Below are 21,399 nucleotides of genomic sequence, written 5' to 3' on the forward strand. Positions count from 1 at the left end.
ATAAAAACCCACTCACTTTGGAGTCATTTGAAACACTTAAGGCTACTAATCTGAAGATATAAAAAGAACCTCAGGCTTCAATGGACAATATCTACAGGCCAACTCTATTGGCATCTGGGTTGCCAGTTTGTTAGGTATTCCTACCTTGTATCTAGACTAATTGTCCTACAGAATTCACCATTTAATTACTGTAGTCCATGCCTAATTTGTCATCATCCTACAGCTCATTCATCAATACACAGAGAGCACTCCACCACCACCACCACCACTGAGCAGATATGATTTGGGTGGTTGATCATTCTCAGCCCTGCAGTGGCACTGACCTTGATGCAATGACATTTTAATGGCATTACCATACATTTACACTTTTATTTTTATCCATCACTCTTGAGATTTTCACTTATATATTTATCACTGGAATAGAAAGATGACATTCAAGTCAAAGCTTGGCAAGCAGTTGAGGAAAAGACGTTTAGAGTTTGGCAAGGTCACAAGCGGTTTGACAAACCAAGCAGAACTGGCATCAGTTTGTTAACTGATGCCGAGCTTTAACGAACAGCAGCTATTACAACAGAACAGTGATAAAAACATCAGCCTCGGCTTGACTAGTCAGCTAACAATCGGAGCTGGTGAACCGTTAGCTGACACTTAATGTTGATCAGCTCCTTTTACCACAAACAGAAGGCCTGTCAGTTATAAACTTTTGGATCCCAATTAATTGCCAAAGAAATAATTGTGATGAATGACTTAATTGTCTTTTCTGTTTTAACCCTAGTGGAATTCTGGTGCGCACACACACACACACGCACACACACGCACGCGCGCACACGCGCGCGCGCGCACACACACGCGCGCGCTCACACACGCGCGCGCACACACACACACAGATATATTGTGCAAGTGTTATTTAAAACTCTTTATTTTATGTAGGAAGGTGATGAAGCAAATGGTTCATTGTTATTACCTCAAATACACTATATGGAGAAGTTTTTGGACACCTACCTAAGCCATATGTGGTGCAAATTGTTACCACAAAGTTGGAGGCGCACAATAGGATGCCTTTGGATGACGTAGTATTAAAGTTTCCCTTTAGAGGGAGACCAAAACCTGTTCCAGAATGACAATGCCCTTGTGCACAAAATGAGCTCCATGAAGGTACGGATTGAATGGGTTGTGGAAGTGTAAGGTCTTGTGTGGCCTGTTAAAGAGCTCTGACCTCTTAACACATTTAGGATGAATTGGATTGTTTACTGCATCCCAGACTTCCTCACTCTACATCAGTATCTGGGTTTACTAAAACCCTTGCAACAGAATGAGCACTAAATCTTCACACTTCAAAATCTGGTGGAATATCATCCCAGAAAACAACAAATAGGGATTAATGTGGAATGGAATATTCAAAACACCTGAGTCCTATGGTCAGATGTCTAAAAAATTTCCTCCATATAATGTATTTGCGATGAGGTGATAATTTGATATTGTGGTAGGACAAGTAGTTCCAATTACAAAAAAGTAAAGAGCCACATTTGGCTTGTAAGCTACCTGAAAAGCAGGCATGATGTGGGCCTGCTGAGGGTTACAAAATAATAAAAGACTGATGAGAGATTAAGATATAGAGGGGACGTGGGAAAATGAGATTGAAAATAGAATAGCTATTAATATATTAGTAACTTCCGGTGCGAAAACACACTGAAGTGATGGTGCCAGTGCAGCATAATTACTGAATGAGTGTGCATGTGCATTACACCAAACAAATACGTGCAAGTGGCAATTGTTTTCACCAACCTTTTCATTGTTAAAGTAAGAAAGATTCTCGCCATCAAACTTAACCCATCTTCTTTGAAAGACACGATTTCTGAAAGTGAAATTAGATAAGTTGATTAAAACGATGAAAAGGCATTCATACTCAGGCCAAACACTTCAATAAGTCCCAATGACTATTCTTATTCATTTTGAAATTCATAATGGCAGTGAAACTAAAAGCACAATTTAAAAGTGATCTGCATCATCAGTTTACTAGGCCAGTGTTGTAATGTGAACAGCTCCGTTTTGCTCAAAACCACAGACGTCAATAGAAGTAACAAGTAGATATAACAACACTTAGCTCATTAACATTTCAGTAGGAACAGGCAGCAAAAATAACATTTTAACACCGCTAAAATAGCTGTGAAGGAGCTATGCGCACCATTTCCTCCAAAGGAGAGTAAAATACAGAAACCAAAAGCAACACTTGCTCGATGATGAGCACTGAATGTGCAAAGTGCATATGTGCATAAATAGTTTAATTTTCACTGGAAGTTTCATTATGAAACGGCCCCACCCCCACCCCGTGTGCGCTTTATCATGATTTTCCTAGAAAGCAAGAATAGTAAAACTGTAAAAGTTTGAAACAAAATTTAAAAAGTAAAAATACTAATTATTAATAATAAATTATTTGCACTCTATAGGTTTAGGTAAGAAATTTGGATTCATACTTTTTTCTTTTTTTTTATTGTCGTCACACCTTTTTTCTTCAGATGGTTATTCATACTAACCATGAATCTAAAACAAGACCTCAGTGGTTTGGTGGGAGTCAATTATGAAACTGATTCACCTTGCAAAGTTACTACTGACTTCTGGGGTGTTTTACGTAACTTGGAAACGAAAGTTTGCAGAGATTGTTTGCTTCAATCAACAATAAAAGTATGTACTGTGTTAGACTGGAAACAAGACTCCATAGTGATGAAAATCACAACTTAGTATTCTACTATAGTTCAACTGAATCGGTTAAGGATATTGAAGACTTTTTATGGGACAAAATAAAAAACAGAACTTCTTAAAAATACCAATTAGACTAATCAAATCTGAGAATTAAACAGCACTTATTTATTATAGAAAAATGCATAATGTCCACTGTGTACAGTAACTTAGTCAAATTCCTCACCCCTGAGGAGAAAGCTTGTCCAGCCAGCCCATTTTTATAGACTGTTTAGGTTGTCCATAGAAACAGGCATACGGTGATATAGATGACTCGCTGTGGACAGGAAGTGTGTGTTGTACCAGTTGAGAGAGAGTGTCCAATGACTCACTACAAACACCACCTAAATCCACCTGTGACTTGGCTCCAGGAAATTGCAGTGCAGGCTGTGCAAGGCTTTTTGCTGTGCTTAAAGAACACTCAATGGCTGGCTCCTGACTAGGTATGCATGACTGGAGCAACGCATAATCATCGCTGAGGCGCCTACTTGTGCCCTCCGTCACCTTTTCTAGTTGCTTCCTGTATTCAGAAAGGAAAAGGAAGTATGAGAATATATTGTGCATACATTTCATGACAGACACATATTGTTATGAATTATTTAATGTCTGGCCCATCATCAGTCTCTCTTAAAGAAAGAACATTAAAAAAGCCATGTGGTTAGTGTGCTAGTAAAAACGAGTTGCCATACACCACCTTGATTTTTTCTGTTCCAGTTTTTCCTTTATTTCTTGGTTTAACATTTCTTTTGGTTCCACAACCTTCAAGACAAAAATTGCATAACTATAACATATATATGTATGTGTGTGTGTGTGTGTGTGTGTGTGTGTGTGTGTGTGTGTGTATATATATACACACACACACACACACACACACACACACACACACACACACACACACACACACACACACACGCATACATGCATACATGCATACACACACATATACATATATACACACACATATACATATATACACACACATATACATATATACACACACACATTTTATTATTGAGAGAAAACTAAATCCAAAACAACATGGCCCTCTGTGAAAAAGTGTTTGCCCCCTAAACCTAATAACTGGTTGGGCCCCCCTTAGCAGCAATAACTGCAATCAAGCGTTTGCGATAACTTGCAATGAGTCTGTTACAGCGCTGTGGAGGAATTTTGTTCCACTCATCTATGCAGAATTGTTGTAATTCAGACACATTGGAGGGTTTTCGAGCATGAATTGCCTTTTTAAGGTCATGCCACAGCATCTCTATAGGATTCAGGTCAGGACTTTGACTAGGCCACGCCACTAGGATCTTTGTCCTGTTTTTTTCACACCACTGTGTGTGTGTGTGTGTGTGTGTGTGTGTGTGTGTGTGTGTGTGTATATATATATATTATGCTTACTACATTTGTATAAATAGAAACTTTCAAATGGTTTCAGTGGCATTTACATTTAATGTAAAAGAACAATTACTGAAACCGACACGGAATAGGGAAGTGAGCATAGGTTTTAGGGGTTTTTTTGTGTTTTTTTTAAAGGAGACAATACATCACTGACCACCTGAAAATGAAAATGTGGAAATACTTCAGAAACTGTCTAATAGAGAAAGTGGCTATACTCAATACAAGAGCATATTTCTCAGGATAAAAAAAAGTCTAATTCTAAAAAAAATTCTAAACACTATTCTAAAAGTATTCTAAAGTTTGTTTACTTACCAACTGGTTTTCTGCAATGGTGTTGTAGAGGTAAACCTCACCATAGGGACTGATGTCCTCAGATTTCAGTGCCCCTTGAAGAGCTAAAATACAGAAATGCATCATTGTTAGCATACTATACTTGAGAGGACAAAGAGGGATAGAAGTGAAAAAGTGCAATGCAGGTGCCTATACTGTCCTTTAAAGCGGTCATTCGACCAAACAGGCTATAGCTCGGCCCGACTGGTTGTCAAGGTGACAAATGAACGTGCTATCTGGACATTGATAGTAAAGGGCAGCAGAAAGTCCAGAGCGCTCCCTTCAGAAGGACACACTTATAGACAGGACCACACCGCTAGATAAGGATAGACCAGAGGGGGTCTGATTCACAGTGCAGTATGTTATCTACGACAGGCACTGTATCAGATCACTTAGCTCAGTGGCGCAGAAGTCATTTCAGATCGGTGTCATCATTTATCATTATCTGCTCTTGACCTTCTGACTGTGCACAACACTCGCGCTTACTTCTCCCTCTACTCGTTGTCCGCACCGCAGCGATATCCATTAAACAGGGAATACTATGAATCATTGAATATCTTATTAAAGTAAATAGGGTTTATAGAAAAGCCACAACGTCAGAGTTGTGATTCCAGAAACTTGAATTGATCTGCATCTGCCCAGCCTCCATCCATATACATCCTCTTAGTGTTACACTAACCATCTTGCTTTACTTTCATTTCTCTTCCCCTCCAGAGCTTAAAAGCAAACAGGGGGAATGGAGACGTGTATTATAAATACAAAATATCCCGAAATACCACAGTCCTCGTACAAGCTCCAGCTCAATATTCCCTACTCACAATTCCCCAGCCTCTATGCTAGCTGTCATGCAAAAACAATTTCGGAAGAGTCTCTACAGGAAATGTAAGGCACATCGCATAGCACATTTATGCACATATCCGCGGAGTCACAAAACGAGTTTTTTCCAAGGCATCTGCAACTTTATCTAGTTTCGAGAGTTTGGCAAACTAGGCCTTTCCATACATAAGAAGATGCGACTTCCATTGATACCGAAACAGCAATGGTCCTATCATCCTCCCATGACGGACCCTGTGCCATTGTCGCGTTGCATGGGCTTACCAAAAATGGCAACGCTCGCGATCGTGAACATAAAGAGTGCTCAAATGAGATGCAAATGAAGCAAAAATTGAACATACCTCTCTGTCTGCTGCCACTGGGATCGTCTTTGCCTTTGTGCTGCTCCGTGCTGGATTTCACAGATATACTCCTATAAAGCAGCAGAATCACTAGTACTGGTCTCCTTACATACATATTCACACACTACTAGATCATATTTCAAAGTCTCTTATTGGCTTATAAACTAATTATCAGGATAATAATATTACAAGTTACAGCAACAGTAAACTTCTAAACATTCCATAATTAATTATTCTTTAGTAATCACTGGACCTAAGATAATTTAGCATGATCTTTCCACCTACATACATGTTTCTGGACAGTGAAAGAAACCTGCAGGAGAAACCTACATAAACAGAGGAAGGATCTATCTAAGATGTGAGGCAGCTTCGATCCCTTTGCCTTCTACTACCGTTATAGAACGTTTCTGCGTCCAATACATTTCAAACACACGTAAAAGAAATAAATTGTGTTTGAAGCGGTATATTAAGCAATAACGTACCGGTCATTTGGGGGTATCGTGGGGTGTTCTGGGATCTCTGGCACAGGCCTGTGCCGTAGCTTGTAGGAGCGTGTGGGCCTTGGATCGGAAGCTGAAAATGGGCTACTCTCGTATATATCATTTTCCACCATTTCTCCCAGGAATCCGGTTGCGCAATCTTCCAAGTTTACATCATATTTTACACCAGAGACTGGCTGTGCGAAGGAAGGTGTAACCTCCCAATCTAAGGGCAGAGAGTGTGAGGAAGGTGACAGTGAAGCATTGCTGCTAGCCAAAGAGGCAGATCTGAAACCTGAAGAGGATGCTTTGTAATTGCTACGTGGGAGTGTGTGGGAGGCAGTTGAGATAAAACCAGGGTCATGTCTTAGCGCTTTCTCTTTACCAGTCCTTGCAGGAAGAGTCTGGGTTCCAGGCAATCTGTTGATTTCACCAGTGTTGTTTGTGTGTGGATTTTGAGAGATGGCTACTCTCTTCCCTTTCTTAAGGAATATAGTTCTCGGAAATGGAACTGGCTTTTTCTTCCCTCCTGCCATCTCAGAACCTTCCTCATAACAATCTCGTGCCATGAGGACCTTGAGGTTGTGTAGGATCCTCCGCCGATGGCCAGTGGGAAAGTGAGCCAGCTGCAGGAGCTTTTCCTCAGTAAGGTCCCTGCAGTCTTCAAGGGTGTAATACCCTGCCTGAGTAAAGCTGATGGCATACTGAGGCAAGTGAAGGCTGGAGAGCCAGCAAGAGATCTCCTCACTTGGGTACAGGGAGAGAGAGGAAGGAAAGCCATCCGAGCCTTCATTGGTCATGGCAGTGACAGTATGAGCAAAGTTGTCTGAAGGGGTGGTGCCATGAGTGAAAGGCTGTATTTAGAAAGGAACGGCACTCTCTAGAGGAAAAGAAGCATTATAAAATGGTTAATAAACAAAAAATAGAAAGTGACCATTACAACATTCTCTTTAAAGTTTTCACCCATTAAGCCCAGTATACACAGACATTTCTGATAGTCTAGTTTGTTTTTACATACATGGCATCCAATCATATTTTAAGGCTTATTTTGCATGCCTTATGGCTGTACCGGAACCCCATGTTTATCATGGTTGCTGACCATTTAGTGGTAATCTCTTTTTTTTCCCCCCATTATAACACCATTGTGCAAATTTCCAGACTATGGTTCACCCTGTACTCATCCTGAATCCACTGCTATGGCAGTACTGTATAGTCCACGCTGCAAAAGAAGATTTTTGGATAAAACCCGAGTGTAACATCATGCAATAGTTTAAACTCATTGTTAGCCCACCTGAATGGATCTTTTTTTTTTCCATTTAGACCTTTTGTAACCATGAAAAAAGTGATTACTATTTTGGTCATATTGGTGGTTTATGCATTTCCCCTTCTCTGTCTTTTAGCACATGTGCTTTATATATTCATTCTGAGGCCACTAGCATCACACTTTACAGTATTAGAACCATCTAATTCTTTTTTTTTTTGCGCTTGGGGGTGTGTACAGATATTTTTCAACCGTAGTTTTGTGTTTGCGGACATTTTTGACAGCAAACTGGTTTAAAAAAAAGGCTTTTAGAAATTCTATTCAATTCATTAAATTCTAATGATTAATAATGACATTAAATGAAACTACAATGCATATTAGGAATAAAAATGTACAAACCATTCATAGAAAAAAAAAAACTGTTAACAGAATTTTAATCTGTAACTCTGATCTATTGTTTCTATCCCCAACCCACAAAAGCTGATTAAAAAAAAAACAGGACAGGTCGATAACTAGGCCATGCACATGCATGCCACACTGTGGTTAACCATTCTGTCGTCATTACCTGACAGAAATGAAGCTACTTTTTTTGCAACTAGTGATCTCTTTCTTTTGTTTAGTTGCTGTGTGTTATATTTTAGATTATATGTCTAATTTACCATGTAATGTAAAATTCAGCAAAGAAGTGATACTTTGATCAAATAAATGCTTTAAAAATGTAGAACGAGATGCAAAAGCACTAAAAAAACTCTGTTTCACAAGGCCTTATAAATTAACCTCTCTGCTTCTGCAATTTCCACCAGTCACTTCTTCTTTTAGGCTTTAACATGTATTATACATTTAGCCAATGCATTTACCACTTCTGAAAATGATATCTAATACATAAGCTGATCTCAAGTGCATGGGAATTTTATACGGATATATTTAAAGTTATGGTACTCAAGATGCACTAGAAAGTGGCATGAGAACAAGTCAACATCACCGAGGAGGTCATTTACACATGGCAGCGAAAGCAAGCCGAAGATGGTCACACATATAGACTCACATGGCTGAGAAAAAAAAAAGAATCGGTTTCTAGCATCAACCCTGAACCAACCACAGGATCTACAAGAGAGCTGATGTGATGAATCGATATGCCTACACAACACATCTAAAACACTCTGTTTGCTACATTGCTGCAGTTCTGCTTCTGTTAAGCCACTGCACATGTACAAAACCCCTAATCACACCTCTGTCTAAACGCCTAGCACCCAAGTTGCTTTTGTTTCTCAGACTGGTGAAGGGGAAAAAAAAAAAAAAAACCTCTTCCTGCTCAATTGTGTGAACCCTTTCCAACCACTCTCCAACCCACATTTGCCATTTCGACCTCTCAAGCGTAGTAAACCTGGTTTTATAAAAATGAATACGTGCTCCAGAAACATGACCAGCATTAATTCTTAATAATATTAATAATGTCTCTTCTAATGTGCTTTGTCACTGCATTGGCATGTTGGTTTATTCATTCATTCATTCATTTTCTCCCGCTTATCCGTAATTCGGGTCGCGGGGGCAGCAGTCTAAGCAGGCCCCCGCCTTCGAATGCTGCCCAATCCTCACAGCACCGTCCCTTACGGTCCCTCCTGCAGGTGGTGAGCCCACGGGAAGCATGTTGGTTTATTTTGTACATATTTTTAATAAATCTTGTGTAATTCCCCCACTTTCAAGCTGGTGTACGAATGCATCATTTTAATTAAAACATTATTAGTTTTAATGTCCTAAAGTTTCCGCATTTATTCTCATCGCTTATTGACAATTTAGAATCGAGAGTTTTGCCAGCAATCTCAAATCACTATCATAATATTTCGATCTATATTATCTAGAGATTCGATCATACGAACACGGGGGCATTGACAGAAACTGTTTTGTCTAATTAGACAGAAGTACAATAATTTGATGGGAGTGTAGTCACTCTGTTAATCAACATGTGGCTATAAATTTGCTTATGCAATTGAAATTATATTTTAAAAAAATCCAAAAAAAAAATTATAAAGTGATAAAGTAACCACAGAAACCATTAGAGTAAGAAGATTCATTAAAAAAAAAAAAAAAGATAAATGCAGCATTTGAGGGGGGGAAAAAAAAATGGTATTCACTGCATAATGCTGGCAATGAAGACAACCACAGCTTAAACACAGGCAGATTTGAAAACCGGTAGAAAACCCCATTAGATTTGAAAACCCGAAAGAAGACCACAGCTTAAACACCAGCAGATTTGAAGACCGGAAGAAGACCACTGCTTAAACACCAGCAGATTTGAAGACCGGAAGAAGACCACGGCTTAAAGACCAGCATATTTAAAGACCGGAAGAAGACCACGGCTTAAACACCAGCAGATTTGAAGACCGGAAGAAGACCACTGCTTAAACACCAGCAGATTTGAAGACCGGAAGAAGACCACGGCTTCAACATGTATGACTGCAAATATCCCATCTATTTGGAAAATGCACTATGGAGATGTTCATCTAGGTGTATACACTGCTCCTATTCAGAACTTTGTTCAGAATAATAAAGGGCAAAAGCACTGACTCTCACACAGCCCCATCTTCCTTTAGTTTATTTAAACAAAAACAGAAAAGAAAAAAAAGCGGCCTGAATTTTTTTCTTCCTATTCACGTCCTGAGCGTGTTTAAGCACGCCCTAAAGTTACACACTCGGTTCAAAGCAAGGTACGTCCTGGCAAAAAAAGTGTGCATCAGCACTATGTGCACTTCTACATTAGAATGCGTCATAACAATAACTAACACTTTTGTTTTTAGCTTTTGCACTTTGCACAGAGCTGCATGTTTCAGTTCAAAACCATCAGGGCTGCGTAGTTTAGTTCGCATCTGTGGAGGCCCGAGGATTATCAGATTCAGCTTCATAATGGTCTTGTATAAAGCTTCTCTCCACCGCACCATCAGGTCTCAGCTTTTTTCATGGGCATGATTAACACCACCTTCAAAACTAAAGACATGAATCACATAACACACTCATATCTAGGCCAATCCAGGTTCAGGTTCAGATATGATGTCGATCATGACTCAAAAAACATGATGTCCCGCACGATATTTCAGCTCTCTTTCATTTATCGTTTCATTAAAAAGAAAGGATTCTGTCTCTTTCGAAGACTTTGACCAAACGGGGGTCACTTCAGGAGATGGAAGTTGCAATGAAAACTTGTCAGAAAATAAAAAAAATGATGTTGCATAGTGTCACGTAATGTATATTAAGGTGCATTTTAAACCTAAAGAAGAAGAAGAAGAGACCCAACATAGTTGACAAGAAGCTGATTTTCCTGAGAGTTCATTTATAACAATTAAACAATTAAAAAGTATTCTCTTACCTTTTATTCTCTAAGTGAGTGGTGTGTGTGAACACGAGGGAAAAAAACTGAAACACTAAAGCATTAAAAAATAAGGTGGTGTTGTGACTCATACACACTTGGCATCTTATTCTTTACAGCCCTGGAGCAAAGTCCAACTTTTTTTCTTTTTGTTATTGCTCGACCTTCAAAATGTCACTTTATACAAGATAATTTTATACCTACAGTAAGTGGATCAGGGAGCAAATCAATGCAGTTTCATTCTGTGTATCAGTTCACGGCATCAAGCCTGTTTTGTTTTTAAAAAGATACATAAATATATTAAAAAAGGAGAAAAACAAACACTCAACAGGTGATCTGAAGTGCGTGTTTGCTTAAGGAGAGTCGGGGCTTTTAAAGGGACTGAGAAAAGCGCAAAATGAAACCGAGAAGCTACAAAATAAACCTTTTCCCTGCAGCTGTGTAGAAAAGCATTTCAGTGGTGTTCTACATTACTCACCTCAAACACAGGCCGTTTCCACACTCAATCCACTTTACAGCCTGACTGCGCGCGTGCTTTTCTTCTTTCTTTTTTTTCCCTATAACATTCTCTTTCCACTTTCCTTTTTCGGTTTAGTTACCAAAGCCATGTCGGCGTGCTGCAGAATAGTTTTGTAGTGTGGAAGCTACAGCATTCATCCGTTCCGCCTTCTTTCCGCTTTAGAAACTGCCCAAAAACGCGCCTGTACCTGAGCGCGCACGACTAAGGACACGCACATGCACCAAAAAAAATTTAAAAAATTAAATATATATATATATATATATATATATATATATATATATATAGAGAGAGAGAGAGAGAGAGAGAGAGAGAGAGAGAGAGAACTGCACTCTCACAGTCTCTCTGTTGGTAAAACGTGGATAATTATTTCGGGTTTAGTTTACAGTCCTACAACGTGTGTGTGCGCATGTGTGTGTGTGTGTGGGTGTGCGCGGGGTTAAAAATTGAATCCCTCGGGGTAGAAATTCTGCAACACCATTAACAAAAATATAGTTTGCATAAATGTTTTGTTGTTGCCGTTGTTTTAGAACAATTCCTTTTTTTTTTTTTTTTTACAAATCCATATATGTAAAAAATCGGTTTATTTTTTTTTTTTCTTTTCTTTTTTACTTTTTTTGTATTATTTGTTCGTTTTTTTGTTGTAGTGTCGCAGGATGGCCAAACGAGGGCAGTGTTTTCGTCATGTGAGATTGCTATGTAAACGAGTTTAGGTTAATTAGAAATTGTTCCCCAGTGGCTGTGATATCTGCTACTAAATCTCACTTTATTCTGACCTCAGGTGGACTGTGTGGTGTTTCTGTAAATGTTCTCCCATGCCCGTATGGATTTCCTCTGTGTTCTTTGGTCTCCTCCAACCTACCAAAACGTGCCAGTGGGTGGTTTGGATACAGTAAATTTTTGTGTTACAAAAATGCGAGTTTACATGTAGTCCACGTGATAGACTGGTGTCCAGTCCTGATTGCGCTCGCTGTTTTTAGGATAGACCGACAAGGGGGAATTGAATTTTTTAACACCAAACTCAATAAAACTGTCGAATTCTGGGTTAAATGTTGCATTTTGACCTGTAATTTCAAAAAGCTTTGCTTTAACACAATAAAGGCCTCCATTTGAATATCAGCTTTGAACCTGGTTAAAAATATCTAGGGTTAGTTCATTAGCAACACTACATACTTAGGCATACTCAATTATGAATCATTAGAATAAGTATTATTTATCAACCTGAATATGAACAAATAAATCTGAAGCATCTGGAGCATACTGTAGTTACACAAGGAGTATATAATGGACATTTATTAAGGGCAGAAAAATATTTGGATCCTAGCTAGACTCTTAAAGTTCTGTGCATTCATTAATACTCGATCGATAGGCTTCAAACTGAACAATTGGCGTGAGTTACCCCACTTATGGATTTTGGAAGTTGAAACAGATTTAATGTAACATAGCTGTAATGAACATTTTGTGAAACTTGACTTATTTCAATTTAAAGACTTAAAACGAAGCAATTAAAAAGAATCTATACATTAAAATAAATAAGGCTGGTTATTCAGTCAGGACGAAAAGTAATGGCACCAATTATACTTTTGTACCACAAACTATTGATTGTTAGAACGTGAGACTACTTTAGGAAAAGGCTTAACGTCATGTTGACTTTTTGGTACCCATGTATGTGTGTGTGTGTGTGTGTGTGTGTGTGTGTGTGTGTGTGTGTGTGTGTGTGTGTGTGTGTGTGTGTGTGTGTGTTGTAGGCATGGAAACATGCCTTAAATCAGCCATCTACAATCATGGCAGTCATTTCTCTGTTATCAGACCCCGTAAAAAGGCATAATAATCTAGCACGTTTTCTGTAAGCACACAGGCGTCTACACAACATGCTGAAATTTTAGCATGCTGATTTTCTCGGCGCTTATGAAATATTCACTGAACAGCTTCCAGCTTATGAAATGTGAGGCTACACATTTCCCCCATTATCTGCAGTTGAGCTTTAACAGATTTCTGTGGTAGCTCATTCCCAAAGTAATTGGCTCTCAGGCTGCAGAAGCTGTGGGTGATTTTGTTCAGTACATTCCGACAAAGCATCTGAGGGCATCGGAGCAGGGGAGAGCTAGAGAGAGCTAGAGAGAGCTATAGAGAGAGAGAGAGAGAGAGAGAGAGAGAGAGAGAGAGAGAGAGAGAGAGAGAGAGAGAGAGAGAGAGAGAGAGAGAGAGAGAGAGAGAGAGAGAGAGAGAGAGAGAGAGAGAGAGAGAGAGAGAGAGAGAGAGAGAGAGAGAGAGAGAGAGAGAGAGAGAGAGAGAGAAAATAGGCATACACTTAATGTGAACATGTAGCTTTCATCCTATATATGAAATATATGTATGTTCCTGCTTATTTATAATGAGGTCATTGGTATTTATAAGAAAATGTTAATGTAGGCAGAGAAAGTGAGACAGACCGAGAGAGTGAGAGAGTGCGACAGAGGCATAAATGTCTGACGAAGACTAAAAAGCATTTTATGTGCAGCCTGTCAGAGCAGAGGCCATTCTTAGACATACCCATTACTCTTTTTTTAGGGTCCTTCGTTGCTAAGGGCCCGCTTTGTCTTTAGGCACACCCTCTTATTGCTATGGTCACCCATTTTTACTACACCAAAACTGTAAATACTGCCAAATCTGAGAGAACAGACAAAGATAGAAAGGGGAAGACTGAACAAAACAGAATCACAGGCAGTCAGTGGTATTTTCTAAAAAATAGACTTTGACAGGAGCCAGTTGTCGGATCCACAATGCTGAGGGGAAATCTTAATTTTGGATCATGTCCTGAGGACAAAATTCTGAACATGCTGCAAGTTATAATCCAAAGACTAGATGAACTATTACATTCAGAGAGAACCAGCAACACAGAGGCACCTGGCTCAACGTTTACCCAAGCTTCTGTGCATCCTCCTGGGCATGGAGATTCAGCAACAGCTCTTAGGAAAGTTCTCCATCTTTTTAAGGAGTGGAGTGTGCAACACAAACACAGAGTAGGCTCTTTGAGAGAAATACTAAGCACAACAGTACACATGTTCCTGGAGCAAGACATGCATGCAAATCATGGAAACATGCTCCCAAAGAGAGAGTCTCAAGCAAAACACCTGGGTAAGTTTTGTTATTAAGAGCAAGTCCTTCTTAGCTTTTTGCATGCATTTTTTATTATTATTTGTACTCAGTGGCATGGTAAAATAAAAGATTTTTGTAATCAATTTCCCTACAGGAACCTCCAAAGAAGGTAATTTTCACAACCATGTCTACATCAGTGATCTGATTCAAAGTGTTTTGGGAGACGTGTACAGCATTGAGAAGACACTGTTGATGATCACAAATAAATTGGATAGTGCGCTCAGCATCATTTCTGGAGCAAAACTGCAAAATACAGATGCTGAGACAACAAGGGACGATCTTGTGATTCATGATCTTATGACTCATTCAAAGGACAGGCTAATCCTTCCACAGATATTTTTTAAAGAGCAGTGTGACCCTGAAAATACTGGCCAAGAGTGCACCTCAAATGTTTTGCCCCTTTTTGGTATTCAGAAATGTGTCCTTCAAAGCAATCCAACATGTCCTTTAAGGCATACACTAGCAGAGACCCATGCTGCGTTTGAGAGAAAGACTAGCCCACATGAACTGTTAAATGAATGCCCAACTGACCTTGAAAGACGAGAAGAGGACAGCATTCTGAAGAGACCTAGAAATGATGTCCTTGGACCTTTTGGAGAGGATGCTGGAGAGGTGGAAAAAGAACCCTTACAGGAGGATGATGTATACAAGAAGGCAGAGATACCCAGCACAGTGATTATGGATGAATGCATAAGCTGGACACACGAATGTATTACAGTAGGGTAAAGTATCTTTTGCTGTTTTTCCTGTATGACTGTAAAAGTGTATCAAGTGTAAGAGTTTTCTGTACAATGTCCATAGTTAAAATAATTTAGCAAGTTCATACTTAACAGACAGGCACAGCTACAATCATTACGTCACTATGGTTTCTAATTTGAGTTTTCCTATTTGAGTTTCCAGCAGAGTGAGAGACCGGATTCTGGATTATATATGATTTTATAAGATATGACAAATGAATTTTTCACATTTCCAAGTAGTAAAACCCGACTGTACCCTTTTAGAGATAATTCTTTTCAATCTTTTGTAGAATTTAATGTGTTTTTTTCTTTTATGTTCACGCTACAGGAAACAGTCATGGTAAAGTCTAAATGTGAAAAGATTATATACAAGAATGCATTCCCAAATGCAATAGGTATATTCTTGTTTAATTTTTATAAATAAATTAATAGAACAGGTTAAGTATCTCTGTTTTTATTTAAAGTAAAGGTATTAGCGTTAGTACAGTATTTACAATCTTCCAATGAGCACCAGAATGCAGCATTATTCCACAATTGTAATAAAAACTGAAATGTTTGTCATTATATGATTCGAAAAGCATTTTTTTCCCAGTAGACTAAGAAATAAAATCATTAGGAAAATTCATGAAATTGTTTTTCTTCAATCATCAATTTTTCTTGGTCAGGGTTGCACTGAATGCAAAGCCTATCCAGGGAATATTGGCTAAAAAGTGACATTCCTCAAGGAATACCAGTCCAAACCTGGGTAACATAAACATTAACATTTCTAAACTTTACAGTAGTCCATCCTCTGGCATGTTTTGAACGTTAGGTGGGAGGAAACCAGAGAACTTGAAGGAAATCTACACAAATCCTGGAAGAACATGTGAGGCTCCACACTGCCAGTACCCCTGTTTTAAGGATTGAACTAAGGACCCTGGAGCTGTAAATGAACGTTACTGCCACCTGTGGCACTTAAATTCACTAATCATATAGAACCTTAATTACAAAAAAATTGGGTCAAATTATTTGATTATTAATAGACCGGGGTCTTCAGCACCACTTAACCTGCATATTAATCCAGGCACAATATATATTGTATAACTGTATACCTACAAAGTGCACCTATATGGCATTTAATACAATGTTTACCAATGTTTAATGATTTTAATTTTATCCATTTTTGTTTGTAATTTTCTTCAGATATGTTCATTGGCACATGCAATATTTAAAAATGCATCTCCTAAAGGAAATCTGGCTGCATCGCTTAGAATTAATCCAAAACTTTTTTTCTCACAGTTTGACTGATTCAGACAGATCCTCCAAAGTCCTGTGCTATATAACTGCCCCCCTGGATGTCACAAAGGTCATCACATGTAAGGCAGTTGACAGCCTCAGCTCTCTCATGGTGTCCGGGTCAGAGGAGCTGGTCAGCAGTGTGTTTAAACTTGATAACTTCAGCGGCACAAAGTGTCCTTTCCCGCTTACTGTAGCTGTGCCTTTTCAGGCTTGTTACCGCCTGAATTACCGTGAGGTTGTGGTAAAAGTGGTGGACCAAAAAAAGAGGATCAGTTATGTCACCCCGACAGCCACTGAGGGCATCTATGGAGGCTGCAGGGTCTGTGATAGCAAATGACATTGTTCGATTAATGAATATCATATAATCAGCACTGATTTTTTTTAACATTTGGTCTGTTTTTTCTCAGGGTACATTCACAGTGGTGAGGGTGTACACTCTTGGTGTTTTTGCAGTCTTATCACGTTTACAGAGGGAGACATTCACAATCCCAAAGAGAGGTCTGTGTCTCAAACTGAGTGTGGACTCCAGGATATGCCTAGACTATCCACCAGGATCTTTTAACACACCGGTGGTTGCCCAAGCAATGGTACTTCTAAATTAAACATGGACTATCAGTCACACATAAGTCCTACATTCCTACATTTACAGATTCTGTATGTTGTTAAAAACATATATAGACAAATGATCACCATTCATTCATCTTTAGTAAATATTTTACCTGGTTGTGGTGGATCAAAAAGAAACTGTGTGTGAGGCAGGAATACATCATGGCTCGGACACAAATCGATACTAGGAAAGCATACACACACTCACTCAACAGCATTACTGACACCATTGCTCCATAGATCTATTCATTTTCCAGAAATTCTTATTCTTCATAAGTATCCTAAGGAATCAAATTTATTTTCCGTTTCCTTTAGACAATACTTTACTCATATTCATACAATGTTTTTTAGGAAAAATGTACATAGTACATTTGTAAAAGTCCATAACCCGCAGTCTGACATTTCAGAATTGACTTCTTTCCACTTTACTTGAATTTAAACAAATATATGTTACAAGTTTTAATAAAGCTAGCTAGTGTTTGGATAGAAAACTAAGTAATTCAGGTATTTAGGAAACTATTTAGGAAACACTAGACAAAAAATGCACAAGTTAAAGTCAGGTGCTCTCGTACAATGCAAAGCAATGAAATACATGACTCTTAAATATTGTTGCATTATCGATATATTCTGTCCATAGAACCAGAGAGCTGTCTATAACCACTAATCATACAGCATTGGATGGAAATGACAAATACACTGTTTCAAAACACTGTTTTATTCCTTTTTAACTCCTCAGGTGCAGCCTGTAGATGCTATGCTCTTGTCTACACTGAAGTGCAGAAATGATTCCTGTAACCCAATTCTCACCACTAGCCCACTACTGTATCTGAATCACCCTTTAACTGTAAGCCCTCTACAACCTTTGACACTAACACTTCCCTGTCCTCCTGAACCTAAAAAGATGAATACAGGGGATGAGAAAAGCTACACTTACTCTGATGGCACAGCTCTAATGCCTGACAAAATCTCATCACATCAGGTCAGGTAGAGACATCTACTTTTTCTTTGCTATGCGGCAGAATTATTTACAGCTAAGACAAATTACATTAAAGGATCATTCATCATACACACACACATATATATATATATATATATATATATATATATATATATATATATATATATATATATATATATATATATATATATATATATATATCTTCTTTATATTTGTACTTCGTTTCCAAATAAGGGATTTAAGTGCTTCAGTAAAGGCAACCAAAAGGCTGACTAAAGATCAGCTGGTTGTCCTCGGATGGAAAAGAAAGTACTGGATTGTTCTGGATAAAGTCTCTGTGAAGAATCTGCAGACTGACCTTGTTTCTTTTGAGGTCTTGGAAAACTATGAAAGGTATCTTTTCAACAATATAGGAGAATATATCTACACTTAACTGGGAGCTAATGGAATCGTTTGTGCTGATTGAATGGTCTTCTTTTCTCTAGGCTTATAGTTTTTCGTCTGTTCTCATCTGTAAGACCTTCTTGCTTGGTGTTATTAGCTGAGGAGCTGCAGGACTTATTAAGAACCTGTACAGTATCCATAGCCATCCACAAAAGGCAGGAGGACCCCAGTAGTGTGATTCTGGCTGTTCTGCCCAGTAGAGATCTGAACTGGGGGCTGGCTGAGCTCCATACCCAGGCTTACTGTGAGTCTGCAGAGCAATCTGCTGAGATACTGATGAAGGAAGGGGAGCAGCTCCTGATAAAATTCAGTGGGAACATTTGCAGCACAGGTACCTCAAGGATCATACAGTATTTTTTCACAATACGTGCTCTGCCTGAATCAATCAGCTTTCCCAAAACCTCCCTCATTACTCAAACCATTGAGTTACACCACTAATTTAACAAAAGATAGCTAATAAGTAGGAAATAAAACACAAGACATGCTGTTATAGAGAAATATTCAATGATGGGTCATTATGAAGTGACCTTACCAACCAAAAGTTTCATATTTATCACCCAAAGTGCTTCATTCCTCTGATATCACAAATAATTGCCACCAGTTACCACCTTCTTTTAAAAAAAAGAATGATACGTCATACATTTTTTTCATAGATACAGTATGTTGTTGAAAGCCCATGAAACAAGTTAGTTCCTGTTAGAACTTACATAAGACAAAGATAAACAGCTGTTACCTCAGCATTTGCTCTCTTTTTAAGTTAATTAGACATAAAAATATATTGTTATTTGTTATAAATAGCTTGTATATAGCTTATTTTGTTACAGAGAAACTACAGTGTTTAGTTGTGTGTGTGCGTTTTTTTTATATTCTGAACATATAAACATACAAAGCTCAGTGATGAAGCTTTTTACCATTTCTTCTAGAGTTACATTACTGTGAACTGCATATTTAGTATAATTTGGGTTCTTGTTGGATTTGTGACAACATGTACTTGTTTGTACAGGTGACCAGTGCACAAAGCCTCGAACCATTACATTTCACATTCAGAGGAGGAATTGGCTGTGTTTGCAGCTGAAGGAAATGGATTCATTTGGAAACTATAGTTCACCTTATTACAAAGGCATGGCTCTACTGTTCCATATCCCCAAAGATCAGTTGGTTTGGAAGGAAGACAAAGCAGTAATATCAGAAGAATATTGCTTAGGACCACCGGTCTGTAAGCTGCCACTCACTCTTCCAAAGGTGATACAATGCAAAGCTTAGGTTTAGATTATATTGTAATGCTTGTAACATGTTCAAATTTTTTCCTTTTATGATCCAAAACTTGATAAAAATTTATTTGAGTTGATCTGGTATAATACTTCTACCTCTTTCCCTGACCTATAATATAATGGGACAGTTTTACTCTAGCTCAAAGAGATCCCATTGATTTTTGTTATGACAAGAATTTGTTGTTGTCTTATTTTCCAGACAGTGAAAACCCTATCTCGGCCAATCAGTGCAAAATTCTTGCAGCATGATCAGGCAGGTAAGTAGAAATATTTAAATCCGCCCTCGCTGTGAATTTTTATGCACCCTTATTCTTTGCTTCTGCTAGAGCCCCTCTGTGATGAGCTGCTAGCCTGGCTCTGTAGTGAGCTGTCTGAAGAAGATGCATCCCTGCTGGTCATGTGCCTTCGCCTGCGCCGCTCATCTGTCCAGCTGGCCCGTCTCAGAGCCCCGAACAGCCTCGCACTGCAGATTTTCCACATCCTGACCACATGGAGACAAGCACTGCCTTCCATCACACCAAAATCCCCTTTGCTTGCCCACTGTCTGACCCGAATCGGCAGACCAGAGCTGGCTGCAGAACTGCTAAGAAAAGGGTGTGCAGTGGAAAGGAGTGAGATAAGAAGCACAGAAACAATATGAACATGAAATCGAAAGTGTAATTATTTTATCAGCTCTCACGATGGGAAATTTTATTAATTCTGTTCATTTTTATTAAAAGAGTTGTTGAGCTTGACACAAATAAATGCAACATTGTAAGTAGGATATCTAAATATGGGGTTGTGTTGCTAAGAGAGAAAAAAAAAAACTGATCAAATTTTCCAACACATTTCCAAACACCTAAAACTAAAGCAACCCCAGACAAGTGATGTTGCCCAACTAGACCAGCAGATGGCAGCGTTGTAACGTTAATAACATTTCCTACAGCACGCTTGGGTTAGGGTTAGGGTTAGGGTCCGGGTCCGAATCGGCAGACCAGAGCTGGCTGCAGAACTGCTAAGAAAAGGGTGTGCAGTGGAAAGGAGTGAGATGAGAAGCACAGAAACAATATGAACATGAAATCGAAAGTGTAATTATTTTATCAGCTCTCACGATGGGAAATTTTATTCATTCTGTTCATTTTTAATAAAAGAGTTGTTGAGCTTGACACAAATAAATGCAACATTGTAAGTAGGATATCTAAATATGGGGTTGTGTTGCTATGAGAGAAAATAAAAAAAAAACTGATCAAATTTTCCAACACATTTCCAAACACCTAAAACTAAAGCAACCCCAGACAAGTGATGTTGCCCACCTAGACCAGCAGATGGCAGCGTTGTAACGTTAATAACATTTCCTACAGCACGCTTGGCCATGAACTTCCTACAGTTCTCTGTGAAATAGATAGATAACCTGCTATGGCTCACTCTGATTAAGCTTATGTAATTATATTATCATGAGACTTCATACTAAATAAGTATAGTTACGTTTCCTTATATCATAATAATACTGCATGCACGTTTTCAGACCGCGGTTCGCCAGTGCGCATGCGCTTCCTAGCACCCCGCCGTCCGCGTGACTTGGGTTGCTTTTGGTCGAATCAGTGACGTCACCGTCACGTAGCACTTGAGGCACGTGGAGCAGTGGATGCACTGGCTTTAGGAAACTTACCGTAATGTTTTGATGTGACAGACCAGCGAAGTCATGCAGGAGTAGCAATCAAAGTGATGTTT

General features: G+C 38.8%; 2 protein-coding genes across 3 annotated transcripts in view; one reads left to right on the forward strand and one right to left on the reverse strand.

Moving 5' to 3' along the window:
* arap2 (ArfGAP with RhoGAP domain, ankyrin repeat and PH domain 2) overlaps nt 1-11,449 on the reverse strand; it is a 78,334-nt gene extending 66,885 nt beyond the window's left edge. Inside the window, 7 exon segments of the mRNA XM_083541229.1 lie at nt 1,786-1,855; nt 2,924-3,256; nt 3,431-3,495; nt 4,447-4,529; nt 5,640-5,710; nt 6,122-6,998; nt 11,219-11,449. Of these exon segments, the coding sequence (XP_083397355.1) occupies nt 1,786-1,855; nt 2,924-3,256; nt 3,431-3,495; nt 4,447-4,529; nt 5,640-5,710; nt 6,122-6,918 (1,419 nt within the window). The 5' untranslated portion in view covers nt 6,919-6,998; nt 11,219-11,449.
* A 2,039-nt stretch (nt 11,450-13,488) lies between these two features.
* On the forward strand, nt 13,489-20,410 carry dthd1 (death domain containing 1). Of its 2 annotated transcripts, XM_083541263.1 has the most exons (10): nt 13,489-14,374; nt 14,490-15,117; nt 16,411-16,729; nt 16,818-16,997; nt 17,753-18,000; nt 18,218-18,367; nt 18,460-18,749; nt 19,422-19,660; nt 19,889-19,946; nt 20,016-20,410. In XM_083541263.1, exons 1-10 carry the CDS (start codon nt 14,020-14,022, stop codon nt 20,327-20,329), a joined length of 2,781 nt encoding a protein of 926 aa, XP_083397389.1. In that variant the 5' UTR covers nt 13,489-14,019; the 3' UTR covers nt 20,330-20,410. The 2 variants fall into 2 exon arrangements, with proteins under 2 accessions (XP_083397389.1, XP_083397390.1); XM_083541264.1 differs by lacking the exon at nt 13,489-14,374 and having other exon boundaries at nt 14,936-15,104.
* The last annotated feature ends 989 nt before the right edge of the window (nt 20,411-21,399 follow it).

The sequence above is a fragment of the Silurus aristotelis genome (assembly GCF_946808225.1).
Source record: "Silurus aristotelis genome assembly, chromosome: 5".
Classification (NCBI taxonomy): domain Eukaryota; kingdom Metazoa; phylum Chordata; class Actinopteri; order Siluriformes; family Siluridae; genus Silurus; species Silurus aristotelis.